A 25854-nucleotide genomic window follows, 5' to 3' on the forward strand; every position below is an offset into this window, starting at 1 on the left:
AAAAATAGGGGTAGACTATCTTTTCTTTAGTAAACTCCTTGCCTCCTGACAGAAAGGGATATTAATGGCAATTTCAACTCTATCCTTTTCATTTTGTCTGAAGTCCTAGATACAGCTGACTTCACTAATACCTCCTGGTCACTAAGCAGGAGAGAACCTATCATTTTCCATACTTAGTCTGACTGATAAATAGGGGCTGGGAGGCATTTTGATTGATAGTATACAAATGTGAGCTGAATAAAACAATAGTCCTAGAGACCAGGTATCACTTAATCTAAGGCATTGGACTCTGAATGGCAATTTTTAATTTTTACAACTTTATTGAAGACAAGACGAATGAGAAATGCTGACACTGTGATGCCATCATATCTGTATAGTATTTTGATGATGCATTTGGTGTTTTTCTCCTAATTTAGAGTACTGTACCTCTCTTAGAGGTAAGAGCCTAGATGGGAGCCAACTGCCTAGGCTTGAATACTTACTAGCCCTGTGACCTCAGGCTAGATATTTCACTCTCATGCTTCAGTTTCCACATCCATGAAATGGGTGCATAGTAGTAACAAGTAACAATAAAAAATAATTTTTGTTTTAATATATGCTTGCTATGTTTATTATTGTGGTATTATTTCAAATAACAGTAACTATTGGGATTGTTACCTCCGTTTTAAAGAAACTACTTACAGAAACAACACAAGTCATTACAGAAACTACACAACAGAATGGCCTGGAGTTGCAGGGATTTATCACATCTAAAATGTGGACCTAATTTCTTAGCAACCATACTTGAAATGACTTGTGAGAAACTCTGTTCTAAAGACTCACAAAGTTCCTTTTCTATGTTAGTGTTGTCAGTATTTTCATAGTTAAAGCCCCAGTTCCTCTAGTGAAGCAAGTACTCCCCATGGACACAGAGCTCCACAGAAACCTCACGTGACATCCCTGGGTTTCCTGTCCTTCTCTTCTGAGAATCCCCTTTCTTGTCTGATCTTTCTCTATAAATATGTGCAATATGTTTGTAAGACCTTGACTATTTTTGAGTTTGGATGGGAATATTTTGTAAGAAGTGGGATATCGTGCTCTGGCTTATCTAGCAAAAACCCTTGTTCTATGTGGAGGGCGGAGGAGAGGTTGGCAGGGGGAATATATTCTACCTGCATACTCAGCCAGGACGAACAGACCTGAACAACTGGAACCTTGACTTTTCTTCCTCAGGTAGGTTTGAGGTATGATGGAGAAAACCCAGGATCCAGAGTCTGCTATATCCAAGTGACAATTTTATCACTGATTCAATTTCTCTTTCTCTCTTGTTATGATCTTTGCTTTCTTCATCCATAAAATGAGTATTTCTTGGTATGATTTTAGGGAGTAGACGAGGGAGTTAGAAGATGTCAAACTTATTTTGTATATTGTAGAACTTCCTTCATTCCTGTTCTCTTCCTACTCTGATAATCAATCAGAGACATGTGTGCCAGAGTTCCACTGCAGAACTTCTTTTCCTTTTTTTTTTTTTTAAGATTTATTTATTTGTACATACAGAACTGGGGTACAGGCCAGAGGCTCAGGGCCGGTGAGAGGCTTCACTAGAGACAGAGTGGGGAGCAGAACAGGCAGATGGACGAAGGACACTGCTGAGGGGAGCAGCGGGCGGGTCAGGAGAGGTCTGCCACGCCATGTGGTCTCCTCCAGGGCAGGGGGGGATCGAACTCATGCGGAAGCGGCTTTAGCTTCTGAGTGCTGTGCTTTAACCCGCTGCGCCACCAGGGAGGGCCAGAACTTCTTTTCTTTACTCCATTCACCCTTAGATCAGATTTGAGCTGTAATGGAACTCTATTTCACTTTGTTTGATTGGGTGGTCTCCTACGTTAGAAGGTCCACCTTTTATATCTTGAAGAATAAGCAAAGGCAGACCCTCATAGTGAGGAGTTCATGCAGGTTAAATTCAGATGACAAGAATTCAGTCGTGTCGTAAAATCTTCAATCACAGCAATGTCTACTTTCTATTTGTTGCTTATCTTGTAATGATGGGCTAATCATTTGGAAATTTCAGAGAGAGTCTGTCAAACATCAGGTTTGTCCAGGTCACAAAGGTTTCAGGCCAAAACACCACTGAATGAGTTGCATTGAATGAAAAGAAATAAAATTTTCTTGCTTCCGGCTTCCCTTTGCTATTGCGATGCCTCTGGGAAAGTTTTGAAAGTTTATACCATGTTTTTGAGCGATTCCCAGATAATGTGTTTCCTCTGTTGGCCACTTACCTCTCCTTTCATTGCTTTAGGGCATGTTTCCCTAGAAGTTATAGCAAAAGTACTGAAATGTGGTCAAGGTTGTTCTTGTTAGATGTGCTGTTTCCACTTCTGCTGAAGACACCACTGAAGATACCCAAGCCCAAGGTTGGGTGTGCCTGTTCATTATGCTAGACATGTGTTGCCATTATCATAGGTCTGCCAGGGGCTGCTGCACATTGGTTTTGGGATGCCAGTTCTGGGGTGAATTCTGCTGGGTGCTCCACCCACTGATGCTGAGTGCCGCTTCCCGGAGCATGATGTGGAAGTGGCTACAGAGTTGAGATACAACTTTCCTTCACTTTCAAGGCCTGTTCTCACACTCCAGGCCAAAGTCGTGTTTGTTTCTGTTCTCAGAGTCTCAGAGTTTTCGAATTTCTGCTTGCATTCTTCCACTTACCCTGTAACACTCTGCTTCTTTTTGGACAGGGGATGAACTGGTAGAAACAGTGTCCCAGACACTGTTTGCCTCCCCTCCCTCACATTGAACAGGATATTGAGAGTGCTTCTGTCCCTCAGCTGTAAAGCTATATCCAATCCTTCTGAAAACCAGCCATAAACACACTTCGTAAGCCCAGTTTGTTGTAGAGAAGTGTGATAGTACAATTAATGAAAACTTTGAAGGATAAAGCTAACTATCACTGGGATACAATTATGTGGAGAAATGGAGAGGAAATACATTCAAACAATAAAGGTCTTAGCATGTCCATATATTAAATAAATTTTAATGATTTTTCTAGTGGATAAAAGTAATGGACTGTTCATTTATTCAGACTTCATCCTCTGGAAGTCATATCCTTAGAATAATTTAAACTGATGCTGAGAAATGTGAGATATAGTCTTTAAAACAGGTGAGAAAGTACACAGAGTTTTAAAACATTCTTTGGGGAGGAAGGAGAAACTGAGCAAAATTGCTTGAAGTCCTCCAATTTAGTGTTTTCCAAATATGCTCAGAACAACAGACGTTTTATTTATTTATTTTCAGATGTTTTATTTTATAGGTTGTTTTTTCATTGCAATAGTTTACACTAGGTTTGTACAAATTTGATTTTTCCTGGAACCCCCAAAGAACAATAATTATGTTAAGGCGTTATCTTAATTTGGCTCACTCTCTACCATTACATGCTGCTCCATTTAATGTTATCTAGACACTTGCCTAAATCAGTAGGTGAAGGAACACACCTTGCAGGGAACCATGTTAACTTCTATTTATAACCTTCTATTTTAATGTGTTCTCCTCTTTGCTTCCTGCCACCCTCCTGTTTTTTAATGTTAAAAAAAAAGTAGCAAAAATTGAGATCGCTTGGCAAGTAGGATGAGTGGGAAGAGAACATAATTAGTGAGTAATCCTTCGCTTTCTATGTGAAGTTATTTTTATGGCCACTCCATGCTTCAAATATCAGCGGGGAAGGAAGATTTGAGAATAAATCAGTTGGCAACTTGATTATCAAGAGAAACCTTCCCTGATTGGAAAAAGAATAACTGCTCAGAAAAATTGGCTCCCAAGGACACTTTTGCTGTTAGTATCTTTGCACTCTTCTCTGTTGGTTAAATGAGAGAAAATTTCAGGAGCAGAAAGGGAGAGAAGCCTCTGCTAGCTTTGTTCCTTGTCAGCACAAGGAAAGGGGTTTCTTTTACCAACAGAATTGAAGGTTTTTGGTGTCTTTGGGATCAGGGTCAAAGATAATGATCTCTTACTATGTGGTGAGAACCAGTGGAAAGTAAGGCTTTTAATGCAAAAGTTGCTGTACAGAAGATGAGCATAAGTCCCAGAAGGTTCCAGAGAGGGGAAAAAAGTTAAGAGTGAGTTAATTGTTTCTGTCTTTGCCCTAGTAAAGAATACCAGAGTCACATTTAACAGCAAAAACTGAAAATTCAATGAGTAGGAATATAACTTACATCTGTGTATTTGTTATTTATTTAGCTCATGTTCCAAATGAATTTTATTCCAAAATTCATGGACAAGCATTAATAAATTGTGTTTATTAGATTTATACTGATATGTGTATGTGTGTGTATATATATATATATGTCGTTTTTAGCAAATGTACCTGCATTGCCATATCCATACATGTTTTTCGACAAATATTTAACTTACAGCTCTTTTTGCTAAATATTCTGCCGGCTAGCTTGCAGTTCTTGGAAAAGCCCAGATGCCTGACTCACTTTATACAACTAAGCCTTCAAATGCCATGGCCTATTAACCACAATCACAGGCTCCATGTCTAAAAAGAAATGATGACTGTTTCTAGGGCTACCTTTGCCAACCAAGTCTCAAGGTGAGGACAGACATGATGTCACTGTCACATCTAAACAGGCTAAGGTATTACTGTAATTACTGAGCCCTGAAATCAATGTCTGTCAGCTCCTAGCCTCAATATTCCTTGACATCCATTTCTAGCCTGGGGGCCAAAATGTCATGTTCTGATGATTTGAAGATGCATTCTCTGGTGAGGGGGAACCAAAGGAAGCCCCCAAAGAACCAGTTTTCACGGACTCACATTGCATTTTAGTCTCCTGGTTATCATGGGTTATCGGCACTTTATAGTTAGCTGACCTGCTGACTTCAGGGAAAGCCCAGTGGCAAGGAGAGCATCTCTAGTCACTGCTCTGGGTGACAAAGTTGGGAAAGGAGATTCCATGTGAAGATTGGAAAGTTCTACCCCCAAACCACACCTCTGAATGGCTCAGAGGCATGTATATCAAAGTGGATCTCTATTTGTTTTTGGCTGGCTAAGTGGGAGGAGGAATGTTGAAGAGCCCAGGACATTCCCATAGAGAATGTCAATGGGCCTTGCCTGGGTTTGCTGGTCACAATTTCCTCCTGAGTGAATTCTGCTGCAGATAAACTGGCTCAAGCACAAATGTTCACAGCTGCATGAAGGAGGTTGCAGGGGACATAATGGCTGCTGTGTGTTCTGGAGTACAAACAGTCCCACACAGGCCTGGGCTTGAGAAACAATGGGCAACAAACAGGCTTCAATACAATGCATTCATTTCCCACAACATTGGGTGCACTGAAGCCCCGTAGCTGTTCCACCTGGCAAGCTCTCCACTCGAGGCCACCCTTTCAGAAATCTGCTGTTCATTGACAATGAAAGACATATGAAAAGAGATGAAATGGCAAATGGTAGGTTCTTTTTTCTTCTCTGCATTGCAAGGTATAATTAAAACTAGACCTTTTATTGCTCAGATCAAACAACGTGGCCAAAATACTGGAGAGTTGTTAGAAGCTGTTTCAATTTTAAGTCTTTCTGACATCAAATGCTTGGGATTCACTATCACATCTAAAAATACTAGGGTGAGGTACACCAGGATTCTCTGCTTTCCAGGAAGCCAAATGGCTTGTGTGAGCTCGTGTCTTTGCCCTGCTTGAATCTCCATCCTCGTGTGCATGAAAACACCTCTGAGAATCAGTAGAAGACCGCTGCTCTAATAAGACAAGCTGATGATAACAACAACTAACATCTACCGAGCGTCTACTGGGTAGCAAGCCAGTTCTAACTGCTTGAGTCCTCACAAGAGTCCCACGAGGGGTACACCATTAGGCCCCACTTATGGACGAGGCAACTAAGGCACAGAGAGGTCAAACAATTTGGCTAAGCTCACTCTTAGTGTTTTCAAATACATACCCCGGGCCTTCCTTGAATCCACTTTGCTGGGCAATGCGCCACCTGTAATTGCTCCACTCCGTGTTTGTGATGAAGCAGCAGCTGTAACTCTTGCATGAGATTGGCACATCTCATTGAGGGGGGCGGAGTGGACTTCTAAGGTAGGAAGTGTTTTCATGAGATACAAGAGAAATGTGGGGAAGAAACCTAGATAGTTCTTACAGGGGACCCATGTCTTTTGTGTTTTCTGAGAAGGGAATGAGCCTGGAGCGGCAGCCTGACAAGGCTGCTGACTTCCCTGCAGACAATCAAACACCAGGAGACCCTCCTTGGAGCTGCTGGGGAGGCCAGGTCCCCTCTACTGAGTGCTGCTGACCCTTCCGGCTGGCTGGGCTGTCTCTGAGTATCAAATGTGCCTGAACATTGGTTAAGATGTTGGAGGAGTCTCGTGGGGTCAAACAGTGACTATGGGAAAGGACGGGGCAGGCTGGAAGCAAGCTCACCAAAGCGGAAATAGAAGCACAGAATCTTGGGCCTGAAGACAAAGTTAGAGACTATTCAGCACCTCCTTTTATAACCGAGAAGCAGGGAGAGGACGTGCCCCCAGTTAATATAACTCAGGTGGTTCAAGACAGGAGGAATAAAAGCAAAGTTGCCTCTTTTTACCTATGCAAAAGAACAGATCTACTCGAGTTTTTTGTTACTTATTCACTTAACAAGTGAAGACTGAAAGCTGTATTCATTAACGACCTTCCAAAAGCTTACAATTTCCCCAGGAATACCTGATATATGACTATAATTATGGGTGGACTAAGATAGCCACTTCTCTTGTGAATCCACAGAAACATACAAAGAAAGGAGACTTGACTTCCAAGGACGATCAGGTTAGGCTGGTGGCAACTGGAAGACTTTCTAGGGGTGCACTGTGTTCTGCATTGAGAGAGATAAAAGGGGTGTATGGCAGTAGAGAAAAAGTAACATGCATTCAGTGCAGAAATACCACTTGTACCGAAGAAAAGAGCAACAAGAAGTGAGAGCTGTGGACAGGGGCAGCAAACAGCCTTGCTTGTTGGCACAAAGTGTCTCTAGCCACCATCATGAGAAATGATATTCTGAAGGGACAGCAACTGTACAGGCATTCTGTCACCCGTGAGGCAGCTAGCTAGCTGTATGACATGAACCACTGAGAATCTGCCCTGGTGTCATAGCAATGGGATCAAACCAGTTTGCAGGCTAAGCAAGGAAATGACATGCCCTGTTTCTCAGCACATCACATTAGTGACCAGTCAGAGATCTTAACACTGTCTCTGAGCTACGCATACCTGTCCAGGTGGGGCTTGAGCTTCTTCCCACCTGTAAGGCGTGATGCAGGCTCCAGCGATACAACAGACAAAATGGACTCAGGCCTGCTCTGGGTGTGTGCTTTGTACAGTACACATTATCAACAATTCCAGGAGTAAATCAGCTTTTTAAAAATCACTCAAAAGTTAGGAGGCCTAGAAATTCTCAGAAGCAATCAATAGTATGCTCTATGAGTGCTTAAATGAGTGTAGCCATGGGGTTTGTTCTACCCAGTCACTGCCTCAAGCACCTATTTATTACCCCTGCTTCCCAAGAGCCAGTGCACACTATGGATGCCTTCCTACCTGTACCCCCATTCCAGGCGTGCTCTGTCACTGCAAATGTGAGGTCGTTCGATGATTACTGGACTGGTGTCATAGTGGATACTGCTGCCTACCATTTGGCAGACCCATCAGGAGGGAAACTGCTGGGAGTGACCATGAGAAATCACAGCAAAGGACCCTTGAAGCTAGAGGCACGGACTAAGCCCTGTGAGGAAAGCCCTCGTTATTGGCTATTCTTCTACATTTACCCATTACCCTTTTGATCAGTCAGGGGCAGGTGTTTCCCTTTGGGCTAAATTAGAACTGCAGGAAGGATCTCAGGAAGCTGGGAGGCTGAACAAGTGAAGGGCTTGGATTTTTTTTTTTTAACGATTTATTTATTTAGAGAACTAGGGTAGAGGCCAGAGGGGCAGGGCATGAGAGGATTCACCAGAGACAGAGTTGGGAGCAGAACAGGCAGACAGACTGAAATACACTGCTGAGGGGAGCAGCAGGTGGGTCAGGAGAGGTCTGCCGCACCATGTGGGTCAGCTCCCTGACCGGGGATTGAACTCCTGCTGCCATGGCTTCAGAGAGCTTCATAGTGTGGTGCTTTAACCCGTTGGGCCACCAGAGAGAGCCCGGGGTTGGATTTCAATAAAGGAGTTTCTCTTGTTTTTGTGGCAGCACTGAATGGACAGGACTCCCTCTGCTAATAGGGACTGGTTGAAGAAAAGGACTCATCTAGATGAAAATGAACCATCAGTTTATTTCTAGTAAATCAACGCAATAAAAAATAAATTAGTAATATGTCTGAACCATTTGTCCTGAGTTTGTACTACCTTAGCGGTCTTCTCCAAAGCTGCATTTCTTGATAGTTGATGTTTAGAAATAGATGTATTTAGAAACTGGCATGTGCTTTCCACCCTGTCTTCTTTATTGTCATCCTTTACTTCTTCATGGCTTCTTCCCATCTTAACTTGACCCTACCATGGTAAGTCCAGGAGTTCAGGTCAGAGAACTTGCTCTGTGGCGAGCAGTGGGACAGCGGCAAGACCAGAGCCCAGGGACACACAGGTAATGTCCAGATGAGGCTGTTCAGGCTGAAGGAACCAGCTCAGGTTAGCTTCTCTTCCCACGCTGACAAGCGTCCTGGCGCTGGCTATTGCCGATATGCTTACCTCTCTTCTTTTAAACCTACTCATCATAAGCTACATTATGGGGACACCTGTTTGTCTCGCCAAGGTTCATAGATGAATAAAGACCTACAGGACCCACTGGGACCTGGAATTAGGACTCAATGTCAGAGAAGTGAGAATTACTTGGGTTCTGAGTTTTGGCTTTAATATTTCACTTATTTATCTCTGAGTGTAAAAGAAGATTTGGACTTACTAGCTCTTTATTGTTGAAGTCACTGCTCAGCGTTATGATAAGAACAAAGAACAATTTTTTTTGTTGTTGTTGTTATCTACCTACTCTGTTGGGAAACTTTATTTCCTTAGTGCCTGGGTGGAAGTTTGCTGTGAGGAGTGATTAGGAACTTGTGACTCTAAACTAGCAGGGAAACATCACCTCTCCAAAGGTTTTCCTGCTAGGTGTGGACATGATTTACCAAGTCACTCCTGGCTTCCCAAACTGGAACTTCTTTATAAAGTTTTAACTGTAGTCAATTCAAAGATGGTGGCCAAATAACTTGTACTTAAAAAAAAAAAAAAGTCACCTGAAGTTAGAGCAGCACGACTGTTTTAGCCATAATTAAGTTAAAAAACTAAGATGTTATATCCTTCTAACAAAAATCAAGGTTCAGGCCTTAAAAACATTATTTTCATCATTTGAAATAGGTTGTGAGACTCAAGACTGAGATGACTCTGAAAAGAAAACAAAGATGAATGAGGAAAATGGTAGCATTAAGAATTACATATTTGGCCCTCCCTGGTGGCGCAGAGGGTTAAAGCACAGCACAAAGAAGCTTAAGCTACTTCCTCATGAGTTCGATCCCCGCCTGCCCTGGAGGTGATCCACATGGCGTGGCAGACCTCTCCTGGCCTGCCCGCTGCTCCCTGTAGCAGTGTACTTCATCGATCTGCCTGTTCTGCTCCCCACTCTGTCTCTGGTGAATCCTCTCACCCTCCGCATCTCTGGCCTGTACCCCAGTTCTGTACAAATAAATAAATAAATCTTAAAAAAAAAAAAAGAATTACATATTTGCATTTGTATATAACTGTGTCATGAACACTCAGTGCTAAGATTTTACACTGATGGCCACGTTTAATCCTCACAATGCCACTGGAGGTAGGTACTCTACTGTCTCTAGTTAAACTCAGAGGTGAAGTCACTAATCCCAGCTCACTTATCACAGGTAGCAGTGGAGACTCACACAGGACTGGCTGTCTTCGGAGTCTGTGCCTTTTACCCCTCGCCTCCTCATGTGGTCACAGCACGAGAGGTAGAAGAACAGTTAGTTTAGTTCCCTCTTACTGAGTTCCAGAGGGGTAAAGCAACATGCTGCTAATATATAGTAAGACATGGATCAAATTGTACAAGTGGCTTCTATTAAATTTGCTACCATTTATTTCTAAGAAATCTGAATGGAGCCTCTTTCTCTACTAGCTTTTACATTCCTGGAAGCTGGAGCTAGGAAGATAATGGCCTTTGTTTGAATATGACAGTACCAAATGAGGTAGGTGGGATATTATCTCATTACTGAAAGGTTGACCTGCTCCCATTAGTCACAACTGTCAAGCTTGGGCTTGAGCAGCCATGGATTACAGAGACAGGAGCAGACTGGGAACACCAAGGGGCTGCAGGGCTTGTCTATCTGAGCTCAGGTCCACAAGTCAGGTGAGCACAGAGAAGGTCATGGGGCTGAGGCTAAGTAGACAGAAATCCCCTGAGCAGTTAGGACTGACTTAGGCCAGAGGCCTTAGGACACAGAGGCCCTGTCTGGTGCCTCTGCCTCAGGACCTGTGCATGGAAGCCCATGTCAATGTTCAAGGCATAGTAGATGGCTTGTAAGCAAGTTTGACTAGAACTTCCACATGTATTCAGATAAATATCACACTGGAAAGAAGGCTGGTTGTTTTTAAAAACATACTCATTATATTGAGCTTCCATATGACCCAGCAATCCCACTCCTCTATCTACCCAAAAGATACAAAACACTGATTTAAAAAGACACCTGCACCCCCATGCTTATTGCTGCTTTACTTACAATAGGAAAGACATGGAATCAACCCAAATGCCCAAAAGTAGATGACTGAATTAAAAAAATATGGTACATATACACAGTGGAATATTACTCAGCAATCAAAAGAAATAAACACATGCCTCTTGCAGCAACATGGATGGAGCTAGGAGGGATCATGATTAGTGAAATAAGCCAGAAAGAAAAAGAAAAATACCAGATGGTTTCACTCATAGCAGGAGCATAAAGGACCAGGCGAGGAAATAATAATAAGGAACAACTATATACCAGAGACATTTTATGGGAGTGGAGTGGGGAGTGGGATAAAAAATGGGGGGCGGGTGCACAGGACTAGTATGATGGCACACGGTGAACTGGTAATGAGAAGTCCATGGGGATTACAACTGAAATGGAAAAAGGCATTCTCCCAAATAAACCATAATAATAATAATACAGATTAAAAAAAACATACTCATTATATATCTAACATTGAATTGGTGGTTAATATCATTGCTTAATCTAAATAAAGAGTTAGTCTCAAGATATTTTGTAGATTTTTAAATGACCAATCTCTAAGGTATTAAAGGGCTCTACTGAGTAGACATGTATTTTGAAGGAATGATGCCTAGTATATACGAAATAATAGCTATCTAGTGATTCAGTAGGTGAATCTTCATCAACACAAAAGGGTCTATACTTTTTTGGAACTTTATTGGGAGGACTACATGAACCCCAAATCACTAGGAACCAACACATAGATGAAATACTATCATTTGGAAGCTTTCTCACTCCCCGCAAAAATTAAACAGACTTAGGAAAGAGATCCTGGGTGAGTATAGAAAATGTTGGGAGAGTAGAAAATCTTTGATGAAGATTTTTCATCTTTTTGCTTCTTCTTATAAACTCATGCAGAAAAAGATTTATTCAGCTGTCTAAAATCTGTGTGTGCTAACAGCAGGTTAAGAAACAAGTTACATGCCAGATTATTAAATGTCACATGTGGGAGCATCTGAAGTTGAGATTCAGTCACTTCACTGCCTTCAACACCCACATGACAGAAATGGACCACAGGACATTGGCCCAGAAAAGCAGGGGAACTAGAAGAATGTTTAGGGGATACTCTGGTATTTGTACCATGTAGCCAGACCCTTTCCCTCAAGTCCTTTGCTCCTTTTCTCCAAATGAATCTTCCATCTCATTGATGAGAATACTTGTCTAGGTGACTGAGGGTATGAGCTAGTCATTAGTTTTAATATCTTTTAAGTAAATACAATGCACAATTCCTTTTTAATTCAATTCCAAAGACCCTCCTGCTTGAAATCAGATATTCAACAGGATAAATGATTGAACAACTTGGAAGTAAGTGAAGAAATAAGTGCATCTGCTGTTTCTAAGACAGTCAGAGACAATAGCAGCTTTCCATTCCTCTCCCACCGTGGGGCATAGTAAAGCAAAATCAGCCTCCAGAACGAAAAACCTTTCTGAAGAGGCAGTCGGTCTTATTTATTGACTGACATACAGTTTCCCACCTTCACCATCTCTGGGGCACGGCTGAGTGGTATTATTCAAGTTCATGCTGTGCAACTGTCAACCCCCATCCATCTCTAGAACTCTCCCCGTGTGGCACAACTGAAGTGCTGTATCTATTAAATACTGTCCCCACTCATATCTCTTGTGCCATTCCTAATGACCACCATTTTACCTTCTGTCTCTATGAATTTGATTAGTCAAGGTGCCTCAGACAGATGGAACCATGCCATCTTTGTTTTGGGGATTAGTTTATTTCACTTAGCACACTCCACACCTCATTCTCATTATTTGAATACGGGGCTGTTGTGGTGTGATGGGAGATTTTTTTCCCTTTCGAGGCTGAGTAATTTTCCATTGTATGTGTTTTTGCTTAATCTGTGGACAGTTAAGTTGCTTTCACCCCATGGTTATGGTGACCAGCACTGCTACAAACATGGGTGTCAAGGAAATAGCAATTTCTCAACTTAGGTTTCTGTGCTGCAGAGAAGGATGACTGGGTTGGTCTTGATGAAGGGTAGAAATGGGACAGGGGAGATTTTGGTGTCCCTCTGAAACACCACCAACATTTTAAATTATGTCAAGACTTCAAAGAATTTTGCTGTAAACATCTTCAAGCAATGTACTAGTTTCTCTTCAAAACAAATTGTTGTAAACCACATTGTTTTCCTCTTGGACTTGTTGACAGTATTTAATCTTTCATGACATAGTCCAGAAAAAGGATTGAAGGAGGAAGTAGAAATACCACATTTATAAAAACCTTCAAGCCACCAAATATTTGAATGTAACTATTTATTAGAAAGCTAGTATACTTCTATGCAAAGCTAAGTATAAGTTTTCTTGAACCACACCTTATCTATAGGCAATATTAACCTACATTGAATGTCAACATCTTTACATCTTTTTTCTAAAATTATCATCTCATTGTCTGTCCAATCTGCCCACAGTACATATATATATATATAGTGCATAGTGCCTAGTGCCTGGGGTATTTTCCCCCTGCAAAATGGGAATGCAAACAGATGGAGAGTAAGTGGTTTGAGCTAATATCATTCTTTTTCTGCCTGAGAAAACAACAGTACAAAAAATTTAAAGGTTTTGGTTTTAGGGAGTGTAATTCCTGTTGTATACAAGAAGCCTAGTTTCTTTACTCACATTTCAAAGATTAACAAAAGACAAGGCTAAGGCAGGAAAAATTAAGAATCCAGGCATGAATTTCAAGAACTTGTAGCAGGGTGAATGTCATGCATTATTTCTGTCCATCTGAAGGATTGTGAGTTAGGGAAGATGTGAATAATATCTGGGTAGAAAAATATAGTCTATCTAGAGATATATTTGCAACAACTGACCCTTATCTTCCTTTTAATGTTTATCAAAAATATGGAAACAATTTCTTACCATAAAATCTCTCAAGATAAATATTGCTGGTATTTTGCTTTGTTTTCCTTCATTCACCATTATTTCTTGTTCTCATTTTTCAGGATTGGACCAATTTAGAATAAACTAATTAAGAGATAGGAGCTAATCATTACAAAATTGAGCACTATTAGGCCATATTCTTGCACATGTTAATCTTTAGTACAAAAGTTAAGATGCCAGTATTAGGCTACATAAAGGGAGCAACTCTGAAAAAAATGGACGCCTGCCAACTGCAGAAACATGCTGTCCAGAAAAATCACTGATTGTAAAGAACATCCTCTCTCCTTATATAAGCTACCAGATGTTGTTGAATTTAAAAAGGAAAAAGAAATGTTGATGAGTCATAGGGTGCAACCAAGCTAAGCAAAGTTTAGCAGCTCTTTTAATTAAATCACATTGTATGTGTAACAATGTTACAAACTGAGAAGATAGAGATTGTGTCACAGAGAAATTAAAATTTTAGTATTCAAAATACAATTTAAGCCATAACCTGAATGATTTTGAAAGAGATGTCATTTAGGAGCTGAATACTAAATGTCCATCTAAAATGTAGTCCATCTAAAATGTTTTCATGGGCATTTGCCTTGTGAGAACTTATACCTTTATCAAGCGTATCCTGACCTGAGGAGGTATACAACCACGTGTTTTAGCACCAGAGAACAATGCCTGTTATCACATGCTTATTTAGAACATCTTCATGCCTTCATACATATAGATGAAAGGACTTTTTTTTTTTAGATGAAAGGACTTTCAGAAGTCCCACCATCACTTCCCACTTTAGGTTGTTTTATTTCAGTAGATTGGAAACCATGACAATTGATATTCAGGAATAGGGGCTCAGTCTTTACCTCCTGAACATTTTAATTAAACCCTAAACCACTTAGTCCCAAATTTCTAAGTTTCTTTACTATTTCTTTAGAGACCTTTGCAATTTTTGCAATTGCAAAGCAAACCAATCTAATAGCACTTTTTTTTCTTTGCAATTTTTTGCAATTGCAAAGCAAACCAATCTAATAGCATTAATTCACTTTCTGGCTTTGAGCATAGTGTGTGACCTTGTATAAGTGATTTTAATTCTCTGGGTCTTATTTCTAAAGTGAAGATGCTAATTCCTACCTGACTAAATCTTAAACTGAGAATTATTATTTTTATGTAGTGAATAACCCACAATAGTTGCAGTCAAAACATCCATGAAATGTCAACAAATTTAATGCCTGGTCTTGTTTTACCACAATATGGTTTGTTAAGCTCATCATGGATCTCTTTTGAATACAAATATGGTGATTTGTACAGTCACCCAACAGTTATGCAGGCTAAGTTATTTTCTCCAGCTATTGATGAATATTCTTTACCTGGCAGAACCAAAAGTCTTGTTAAAATAGAGACAAATTATATCAATTTATTTCCAGTCAAACTACTATGTCCCTCAATATTAGATTATATATCAGACAGCATTTTTTAATTGTAAATTCCTAATGGTTAGTACTCACTAATTTTGATTTGGTAATTATTATTTCTCATGTAATAGGATGGATGGATAGATAGATACATAGACAGATAGACATATAGATACATAGTGATATAGATATATTATTGAAATGTGGAGAATGACCTGCCTTCTCCAGCTCAGTGTGGCAAAAGCTACCATAAAGACTATTCTTTCAGCTGTTTAATTTTACATTGGTTTATATTAAAGTACTTTTTACTGATGTAGCTTTGGTTTGCAACACTGTATATGGTTTAGTAGATAGGTTCACAACTTTTCAGATATGCTACACATCATGCTCACCACAATAATCCTCCACCAGAACCAAGAGTCTCCCCCACTTGTTCCTACTCCCACCTTCTGCTTCTGGTATCTTCAATTATGCAGTCAAAATTGTTTTGTCTGTTCCTTTCTTTATGGTCCAAATATAAGCAAAATCATCCAGTATTCCTCTTTCTGACTTCATTCAGCATAATCTCCTCCAGTTCCACCACAGTATGACAAATGGCAAGATTTCATACGTTTTACAGCTGAGTGGTGCATATATATCATATCTACTTTATCCATTATCTATTTCTGGGCATTTAGCTGTTCCCATAATACCATCACTGGTGACTACTTTCTGATTTTCTCTCCACAATGGTAACTGAATCCAAATTTTTCAAATGAAGTATGCTACCCCACCATTAGTTTTATAATATCAAATTAGGTAAGAAACTTTTACATTTTTGGTTTACAGTAAATAAACTCAGTGATATTAAATAAATTAATGTTTTGCAAAAGAAAAGGAAATACTATTTTTCCCAAGGTGACATTCTTGGATATTACTGTCAAAACATTGTCTAGTAGGAAAAAGAATTCAAGAATGACTAAACATGTGTATTTAATGAATTTTTATTTTCAGCATTAAGTACCACAAGTCCTCAAAATTTTGTGAAGATTCTTTATTAATTTTAATAAACATGGTCTGCAAATATGATACCCATGTTTACTAAACTTCAGCATTAAAGCAAACATTTTAGTAATACATACTTTATGGATAATTTTATATTTAAAATCATGTGTGTCTTCATTTCTATATAAATGTGGTGGAGCAAAAACTCTATTTAAAACATCCATTTTGGTAGTTTGAGACATTGGCCAGTTAGCACTAACAATCTATAATTTGGATACTGATACTTTTATGGCACAAAACAAGAAGGAATTCCCTTTGCCGGTTTCCCCCTTGAGGTCTGGGTGTGGTTTATTTTCTTAACTGACTGGAACAAAGATATGCAGGAAAATCTTTGACAACTAAAATTCCCTTGTTTTTACAAATAAGCATAAGGAGGAAAAAGAAAACCTCAGATCAAGCTTGGTTCACTCCTTTGCTTATACTAAGGCACCTATTGGATTTTATCCAGGTTAAGAAAAATAAAGCCATGGGGTAATGTATATACAGTAGTATACTTAAGCTACTAGCTCACACACTTTTAATGGCTGAAAGTATATAAAAAATATAAAGGCGGAAGAAAAACAATAAGCAGTTTTGAAACATAGTAAGATTCCTACCCTTTATTAGTTTAAGCAAAGCTAGAACCTAATAACAATATGCCACCTATGGTTCAGAACCAAACAAAGGCAGCTTAGTTGTTTATTTTTCATTTGCTCCTTTTATGAAATGAGGAAAACCAGCTCGATTGACACTCAAATTTATTTTCAATTAGAAGGCCTAGAAATTAGAAAACATTTCATAAATACATACTAGCTTAGTATTAAGAAAATTACCCTACTCCTCTCCAGGGCTTCCATTTGCTCATGTCCCACATGATAAAAGGATGCAGCTTAGACATTAGGGCCTTGCTGCCATTGTATTTTTTCTAATTAAAATGCAGAGTATTAAGCACAGTTGAGTACATCTAATGCACACATGACACACTGTTATCACATACCGGAAGCTCCAATCAAGAGCACTGAGCAAAGGCTCATTTCATAACATCATTAAGATTCATTGTACGCTGTGCTTCAGAAAAGCTTTGTCAAAGCAGATAATAATGGCCTGTCAGAAATGGGCAAACAGAAATTTATATTAAATTCTCTTTCTCTCTCTTTTTAGCATGGGAATCTAGTTCATTCCCATGGGCTTAGGACTTAACTAAAATGTTTCCGGATTGCAAAATATTAGCAAAATAGAGTATAAGGAAAAATGAAGTGAAAAATATTTGAGTAACTAGATGGGGTGTGGTAATCAAGTAGAATGACTATGTCAAATCCAAAGAAGATAAAGTTCTGGAGTGTGAGACAGACAGAACTTGAGTCACAGGCCCAGTGTTTAACTGAAGTTAAATAAAAGTACTTTTTCATTTAAGAGTTTTTATTGCTCTTTATGTTACTCTCAGAGAGGAAAGCTTTCTCATTAAGACTATTTTCTTGTATATGCTGAGTGAAGACCCTAGGGAGATAATTTGATATGCTGGCTTCCAGACTGTTGTTGTAAGGATATTATCCGGACATTCATTGGTGAGCTTTACTTTGTTAGACATGGTAACTTCTTTTTGCCATCTTCACTGATCACGCAGAGGTGCTGAAATCATAAAAGGTTTTAAATGCATTGGTTTATTCACAAAACAGAAGGCACAGAAAGTGTATTGTATTATTATTTATTGTACATCTTAAGTGTCTGTTTACACATGTATGTATATAGATACGCAAAGTCAAAAGAGGTCCATTCAAATGTTTGACAAGGTTTTCCACTCTTTTAGTTTTGAGCCGCATTTCAACGGGCTCCCTAAGTCTGTAACAACCACAATTGCTGAGGACTAGTATAGAAATAGCCGTCATCTACACAATATTGAATTTTACTGGACCCTTTCTGGGTTCCAAGAAATGTACTAGGACTAGTTTGATTGCAAGTAACAGATACGGAATCAGGCTAATGTAAATAAAAAAAGGGGGTTTATTGGTAGGATCCTGGGGTAACTCCAGTAGCAAAGGGAGAGCTGTGCAATGAAGTAACTGGGAGGCTGAGTTCAGGGTAGCCCCGAGTTCAGCCCGGGTGTTGTCAGTGCTCTCTGATAGTACATTGGCTTAAGCCCCAAACTGTTGGTCTATCTGACTATTGGTTTAATATTTAATTATTAGGACAGAGAGTGAAACTGAGAAGTCTACTTTGGGTCAGTGGTCCACCTCCTGCTCACTTGGCTTTGTTCAGGGTCACAGTTAGTGATCCACTATGGGGGTCCATGACTACATATCAAAGCGATTGCTCCCAAAATGGAAATAGTTACGAGCTGCATTCCACGATCACTGGAGCCTGCTAGAGTTCAAACACCAACACAAAAAAGTTTATAGACAGTTTGCTACTAATACAGCTTAGATGGGCATAGTGAAATGACGACTGTAGAGAAAAAAAATCAGTATCAAGACACAGTTCTGTTTTTTGTTTCCTTATTATAAAGCAGGTTTAAAATGCATCATAAATGTTTCCATGAATGGGGGATGTTTAGATTAGGAATGTAAAGTGGGGCCTCACTGGTGGACAAGAGGTTAAGTCTCAGCTCAATCATCACTACAGCCTGAGTTCAATTCCAGCCAGTGAGGTGACCCATATATGGTGCAGCAGACTGCTACTGTTTTGCCTGCTGCTCCCTCAGCAGTGTACTTCGTTGATCTGCCTGTTCTGCTCCCCACTATGTTTCTAATGAATCTCTCACCCCCTGCACCTCTGGCCTAGACCCCAGTTCATCTACAAAATAAATAAATACTAAAAAAGCAAATAAAATACTTTTAAAAAGGAATATAAAGTGCCCAGATTGTGACACAGAAGAGACTTAATAAACGACAGCCCTCATTACCACTAGTTCAGTAACTGCCTAAGTTGAGGTCATAGTTAAGGTCTTGGTGAAAGGGTCAAGGAATTTGCATGCAAGACTTACACGTAGATTTCTGAAATAGTTTTTGTAACTTAAGGTATAGCCCATCACAAATAAGTTTGGAATCTCAAATCCAACATCTAGACAGGAGAGGAAAGAAACAAGATTTAGTGAACATAAGTATAAAGTCACCAGATGCTATTGTTAGTACTTAACTGAAGACATTTTACTAAGGCAGAACAATTCTATTGTTCCAACATAAGCACCCTCGAATGATTTAATGCCAAAGGAAACATTCTCAAAAGCACAAAGTACAATTCACCAAGAAGGTGTTACAATACTACAATACTGAGAAGGTGTATAGGCTCTTACAAGTAGGAAGTGATCTGACCCCACTGGTTAAAAGACTGGAAAGCAAAACCTGGGAGACATGAAAGGAAATAGGAATTGCTCAGTTTGAGGAAGAGAATGCTAAAGGTTATTTTAATATTAGCCCTGGAATCCACAATGCAGGCATTAATTAGCTCTTCATCTCTACTGAGGCCAGAATGAGAAGAAATGGATTTAAATGCAATCTGAGGTGAGGTTATGCAAAGGAAGAGTTTATTGAAAGGAAGATGGCTTTTATTGAAAAGGATGTTTAAGGAATGGAGAATAGCTCTCTTTCAGAGGTCCTGAAATAGAACAAATATGCCTATAGGCCAGTGATTTTTCAAACGCTGTCCAGTTTTTTTGAATTTATGCTTACCATGGCATTGCTGATGGGAAATTGACTTGTTCACAGTCAGGAAACTGTATGTTGGTGCACTAGTGGACTTCGGGCATGGAGAAAGTTATCGCCACGGTGAAGAGTCACCATCATTTTCATCCTCTGACCCATGGTGCCTTCACATTGAGAAACCAACTGGTTTCTGCTCACAAAATGTGCTCTAGGTAGGAACTTATTTTCTAGGGGATTGCAACATACGTCCCTGTCCCTGTTCGGAAGTCTGTTATCTCTCCCAACTGGAGGCTTGTTTTGGGAAAAATAAGAAGCAGAAGCAAGAGCAAAATAAAAGATGACAGAGTGTCCAGAAGGTGTTGTAAAGAGTCAATCATGAGAAAGGAGCAAAAAAAAAAAAAAGAACACAAGTCCTCAGAAATCCAGAAAACAAAAACAGAGTTTCTGAGCTCACTAAAACAATTATTCTAGAAATGTTGATGAGAACAATAACAAGGATTTCAGAGTGAGCAAGGCAAGCCCTATAACTGGAATGGCAACTCAGACTAGGAAATACCAGTCCAGAAGGCCAAACCTTCCGAGCCGTCATGGGATAAGAGGACTGTGAGTGTTTATTGCTGCTTTATTTACAATTGGAAAGACATAGAATCAACACAAATGCCGAAAAGTAGATGACTGGATTAAAAAGATGTGGAACATATACACAATGGAATATTACTCAGCAATCAAAACAATAAACACATGCCTTTTGCAGCAGCATAGATGGAGCTGGAAGGGATCATGCTTAGTGAAATAAGCCAGAAAGAAAAGGAAAAATACTGGATGGTTTCACTCATAACAGGATTACAAAGGACCAGGGGAGAAAAATAATAATAATAATGAACAGCCATATACCAGAGACATTTTACGGGGGTGGGATGGGGAATGGGAGCAAAAACAGTGGGGGAGGGAAGTGCACTGGACTATGGTGATGGCACATGGGTGACTGGTGGTGGGAAGCCCACGGGGATTCCAAATGAGATGGGAAAAGGCACAAAATGATGTAAAAATAAACTATTATATATGTGGACGGTGGATCAGTAGGACAGAACAGTCAGGAATCTGAGTATCTTATTTCTGGCAGGTAAGTGGTAAATGGGTGCAGTTTCTATACTTACATTTGCAATTCAGTGTTCCAGATACAGTGCAAGAGCAGTGACTAGAACCAGACAGCCTGGAGTAAAGTCTGACTCTCCACTTAACTGTCTTTGGCAAGCTGTGTCCACGTCCCTGATCTTTGAGAAGGGCATACATAGTGGCACTCACTTAGAGAACTATTGTGAAGATTAAGTAGGTTAATCTGTGCAGCTCTTGAGACAGTGAACTTGTAATTACTTGGATATGCCTGAAGTCAATGTATTGCAGCTTCCATTACAATTTTATCTACACAGTGTCTCCAATTAAAATTTTATCTACACAGTGTCTACATTATTTCTTTAGAAGATTTATTATAATCATCTTGTCTGCTTTTAAAGATATGCAGATTATACTGCCTACATCAGTAAACCAGCAGAAACAAGTTCTTGGGTCAATCTGCCTATAGCCAACCTAGTCTGGAACAAGTACATTTAGCATAGGAATAAAACTTCTTTTTAAAATAAAGAGTCACTGTCTAAATGTCACTGGCATATTACCCATCCATAGTGTTCTCTAGCTTTAATGTTTGTTCAGCTTGCTGATGAGAACTGTAGCCAAATTATCCCAAAGGCATTAGAACAAATGTGAGTTATAAAAATCAAGCTGAAGTCTGCCTATGCAAGTAAAAAAAATACGCCTCTAGTGTTAGAATAATAAATAATCAAGCAGCTTGTTTGTCCTTTCTGGCATCAGAACTATTCCTATTCTGAGGAGGAGGGAGAGGAAAGCGTCCCGGACAAGGAAAGTCCTGCAGAACACACGTCTGAAGTCAAGTGTGAAGATGGTATCTGGAGACATTTGCTCTGCTCATTCTCTGTGTTACTGAACTTTTGTTTGGAGGTGGTGGAGAGATGTCTCGGATTTCCCCTCTGTGTGCTTTTAAAATTCAGGCTTATTGAAGGTCAGCATTGTGCATTGTCTCCTAACAGTTCCTGGAAATGGCCTGAGAATCCCTCCAGGTTTTCATAGTGTCTCTTCATGTCCAGTTGGTGGACAGCAGCCAGAGAAGGATCCTGTGTGTCTGAGTCATTTTAGTGGGGTCAAATGCCCCTTTAACTCCTGAATTCTTTGTAGTTAAAGTGCTTAACAGAAAAACGAAACCTAAAAATAAAAATGTCCGATGCACCTAAAAAAGTTTCTATGAAAGATGCGAATTAGAAAACTTAGATCCTCTTTCGATTTTAGCTTAATTTTGGCGATCCTTTTATTTTTTCCCTACACTTTTTTTTTTTAATTGAGGTAACATCAATTTACGACCCTGTACATGATTTCAGGAAACAGGTTCACACCTCTTCAGATGTATGTGACCACCACACCCAAAGCATCCAAAATCCTCCACCACGGGCCAGTGGGTCCCCTCCCCTTTGTATTCCTCACTCCCCACTCCTCTTAGAGCGTCATTTCTGCAGTCTTATTTCCAGGGTATCTTACACTTAATCTTGTCAGTTCCTTTGTTTTCTATCTTTATATTCTATGTCTGAGCAAAGTCACCTGGCATTTGTCTATCCTCTCTTACTTATTTCACTTGGCCTCATCCCATCCAGTTCCATCCATGATGTTGCAAATGGTGAGCTTTCATCTCTTTTAAAGCCGAGTACCCTTCCACTATGTTTATATATCACAACTTATTTATCCACTCATCTGTCACTGGGCACTTAGGTTGTTTCTGTAACTTGGTAATTGTAAATGGTACTGTAATGAATATAGAGTGTATATAATCTTCAAATTAGTGTTTCTGCATTCCCTGGATACATACCCAGGAGTAAAATTGCTAGATCATATGGTAATTTATTTGTAGTACTTTGATAAAACTCCACACTGTTTCCTCAGGAACTGAAAAAAATCTATATCCTTACCAACAATATATGAGGGGTTTTTTCTTCTCCACACCCTTGCCAACATTTGTTGTTTTGGGTATTGTTTGATTTGGGCCATTTTCAAGTGAGCGGTGATTATTATAGTTCTGATTTGCATTTTCCCAAAGATAAGTGAAAGCAAGTTTTTTTTTTTTTTTTCATGTGCCTAATGGTCATCTGTAAGCCTTTGGAGAAGTGCTTATTTTACTCATCTGTCCATTTTTTGATTTTTTGATTTTTATATATTTTCTTTATGCTGAATTGTCTGAATTCTTGGTAGATTTTGGATGTTAACCCCCGTATTGGCTATGTGATATGTAAATCTCCCATTCAATAAGCCATCTTTTCATTTGAATAATAGTGCTTTTACTGTGCCTAACTTTTTTGGTCTGTTGTAGTTCCATTTGTTTGTTTTTGTTTCCCTTGCTGTTAGAGTCCCCAAAGACACTGAAATAATGCTGTGAATTCTTTTGTTTTCCTTCTATGTATTTTGTGGTTTATGATACTACATACAACTCTTTAACCCATTTTGAATTAATTTTGTGAATGCTGTGAGTAGTCTAGCTTCATTTATTTGCATGTGGTAAAAAAAAAAAAACCACGTTTGTTGAGCACTGTCTTTTCTCCATACTGTACTCTTAGCAACTTTCTCATAGATGAACTGTCCATTCCGGTACAAGTTTATTTCTGGACTCTAAATTCTATTCCACAGGTCTGAGACGACCCTCCTTTTTAAAGGCTCCATCCTCCCTAGAAAGGCTAGGGAGACCAGAAAGAATCTGCATATTAGCAAACCTCCACAGCTTCCACTTCATACAGAACACCATCAAGCAGGAATTTCTTACACATCAAACACCCTCCTACCCACCCCGCTCAACACAAGCCAAAACACTTACAGTCAGGTCTAAACTCTTTTCTTGGTGTTCTCTTCACGAACAAACTATCATAAAAAAAAAAAAAAAGAGACATCAGTGATAAAAATAAAAATCTCTGCATTGAAAATACAACGAAATATCATTAAAATATGCCTTTCAAATATACAATTTCCCTTCAGCATGTGGGAGATCATCATGGTCCTTTAATTCATGCTCCCGCTACTCCTATACCACATCCGTGATTCTGAATAAAAGGAAGCGAGCTGGACACTGGCATCAAGGCGAATTCAGCTGCTTTTGGAGACAGCTAATGGCTGTCAGGATAGACTCAAACACAGCAAGTATGCCCTTCCCTTTCTTCTCTCTCAGACTAGCAGTCAGATGGGTTATCTTATTCACTGAGGCCAAATCACATCACCTGAGAGCAAGGGTCATCTGTTTGCAATAGTTTCTGCTTTTGGAAACTTCCTCCTATGTTAGCAGCTCTCTTGAGCTTGTTAGGAAAGATAAAGATAATGGTGGGAGTCCCTTACTCACCTGGCTACCTTAATTGTGTTGGGTCTGTATTTCTCTAGGATGCTGAGCAGTGCTTTCATGGTCCTTCCAGTCCCAATGATATTCTTTGCAAAGAGGATAAACAAATCACCAAATGCACAGTCACTGTAACAGATTTTTCATACAGACATATGATTGTATTTCTCATTAATAATGCATCATATTTAGAACTGCCACCAAACTAAAGTAAAAATAGGAGGCAGAATTTGTTATATTTTTCTGACAGGTGCTTCTTTCTGGAAGCAGTCTATATTTCCTCCTGGAGTCCTTGAGCTCTGTTGAAACGCTAAATACGGCCTTTGGAGAGCATGTGCAGCCTCTTATTGAGTACATTTGGGCTCATGCACGCACATTCAAGGGCTAAATTTGGCCTGAGGTTATGTTACACAATACAAGACACATGAATTTTCATGGACATGGGATGTACATTGAATACACTGAATGAATAAACACCCTCCCCTTCCCCTCCTCCCCATTCAATAGGGGATTCTATGGCTGGAAAGTGAGATGTGTCTGGACAGCAGCTGGTCTCAGCCCGTGAATTCTGAGGGTGAAAGTCTGCGTGGCTGAAGCTCATCTACGCCAATGCTGCTGCACAATTAAGTAGAATGGGCAGCAGAAATTTATTGTCCTTAGGACAGAAATCAGCTGTCACGAGCTGATTATCAAAACAACAGGTCTGAATTTAGCTAGGGTTGGGCAATTCATTTGGCTAGAGGGTCTACTTCATGGGTTATTTTGAGGGAGAATAACTGCAGATACATATGGCACATAGGCAATTGTGTAACAATTGAAAATAGTTCTGAATTTCTGCCAGCTGATAAGGCAGGCGTGCTCCTGAACTAAATGTGACCATTTGCTCTATTAGTCCAGTGCTGCTATAGGACCATTCTTTCTCTTTTCTTTCCTAACTAGAAAACAAATTACATAAAATCACTGCTTTCTCCTGGATTGCCATTTTTAAACTGATTTATGATTTGGATGCTGGAGTTTGAATTGCCCAGTGATTAGAGATTATTTGCAACCACACTAAAGTAAGGGTGAAAAGAATTTTAACCATGGTTAATAATAAGTTCTGTATTTTAAAACTCACCATTAAATTACTTCAACCTCCAAATGTGGATAAGGAAAAGAAAGCTTACCTCAACAATAAGGATATTCTGAAATTAGAAAGCAATAACAACAGCCGTTATTTAAAATATAGAGCAAACTTGGCTCACAGGTTTATTTGCAGTTAGAACTCCACATTTTGCTGGCTGAGACTCCCCTAGCCACCAAATCCAAAAGCTTGGAGGGAATCTGGGCATCCCAAGTTCATTTTAACAGTTTCTCTGTAATTACTAGGTGCAGCAGCTACATTGCTGTCTATATTCAGGTTCAGACCAAGCTTATTTTAGAACCTGTACCTCGAAAGCTACCCCAAGTCAACCTCCAACCATATTCTAGCAAGTCTCACTCCATCCCACCCCTCCCAACATTCTTAGGGATACAAAACTCACTACTGTGAATTTACCAGGGAGATAAGCCAGCATGTGCTGCATTGCCAAAGGAGATAGTGATCTGTAGATGGATGATGCATCGACTGGACGGTTCTAGTCCCGTGGAGCCCCCAAATCACTGGGGAGTCTGTATTTACCCTCAGCTTTTCAAGAGAGAGGTGGGCTAGAAAGAGGGCTGTGAGGTGCTGGGTTTGTATTTTTTTTTTTT

At 39.7% G+C, this 25854-nt stretch overlaps 1 protein-coding gene across 1 annotated transcript in view; it reads right to left on the minus strand.

The window, feature by feature from the left end:
* Window positions 1–18167: 18167 nt before the first annotated feature.
* The window catches only part of PRTFDC1 (phosphoribosyl transferase domain containing 1), a 77154-nt gene continuing 69467 nt past the window's right edge, over window positions 18168–25854 (minus strand). The window contains exons 5-9 of the mRNA XM_012731268.1: window positions 25290–25307; window positions 24130–24212; window positions 23614–23657; window positions 19028–19104; window positions 18168–18489 (exon numbers count right to left, since the gene is read on the minus strand). Coding sequence (XP_012586722.1) covers window positions 18409–18489; window positions 19028–19104; window positions 23614–23657; window positions 24130–24212; window positions 25290–25307 — 303 coding nt within the window. The 3' untranslated portion in view covers window positions 18168–18408. The remainder of the gene's footprint in view (window positions 18490–19027; window positions 19105–23613; window positions 23658–24129; window positions 24213–25289; window positions 25308–25854) is intronic.

Source organism: Condylura cristata, unplaced genomic scaffold, assembly GCF_000260355.1.
Source record: "Condylura cristata isolate star-nosed mole 26May11 unplaced genomic scaffold, ConCri1.0 scaffold00030, whole genome shotgun sequence".
Lineage (NCBI taxonomy): Eukaryota > Metazoa > Chordata > Mammalia > Eulipotyphla > Talpidae > Condylura > Condylura cristata.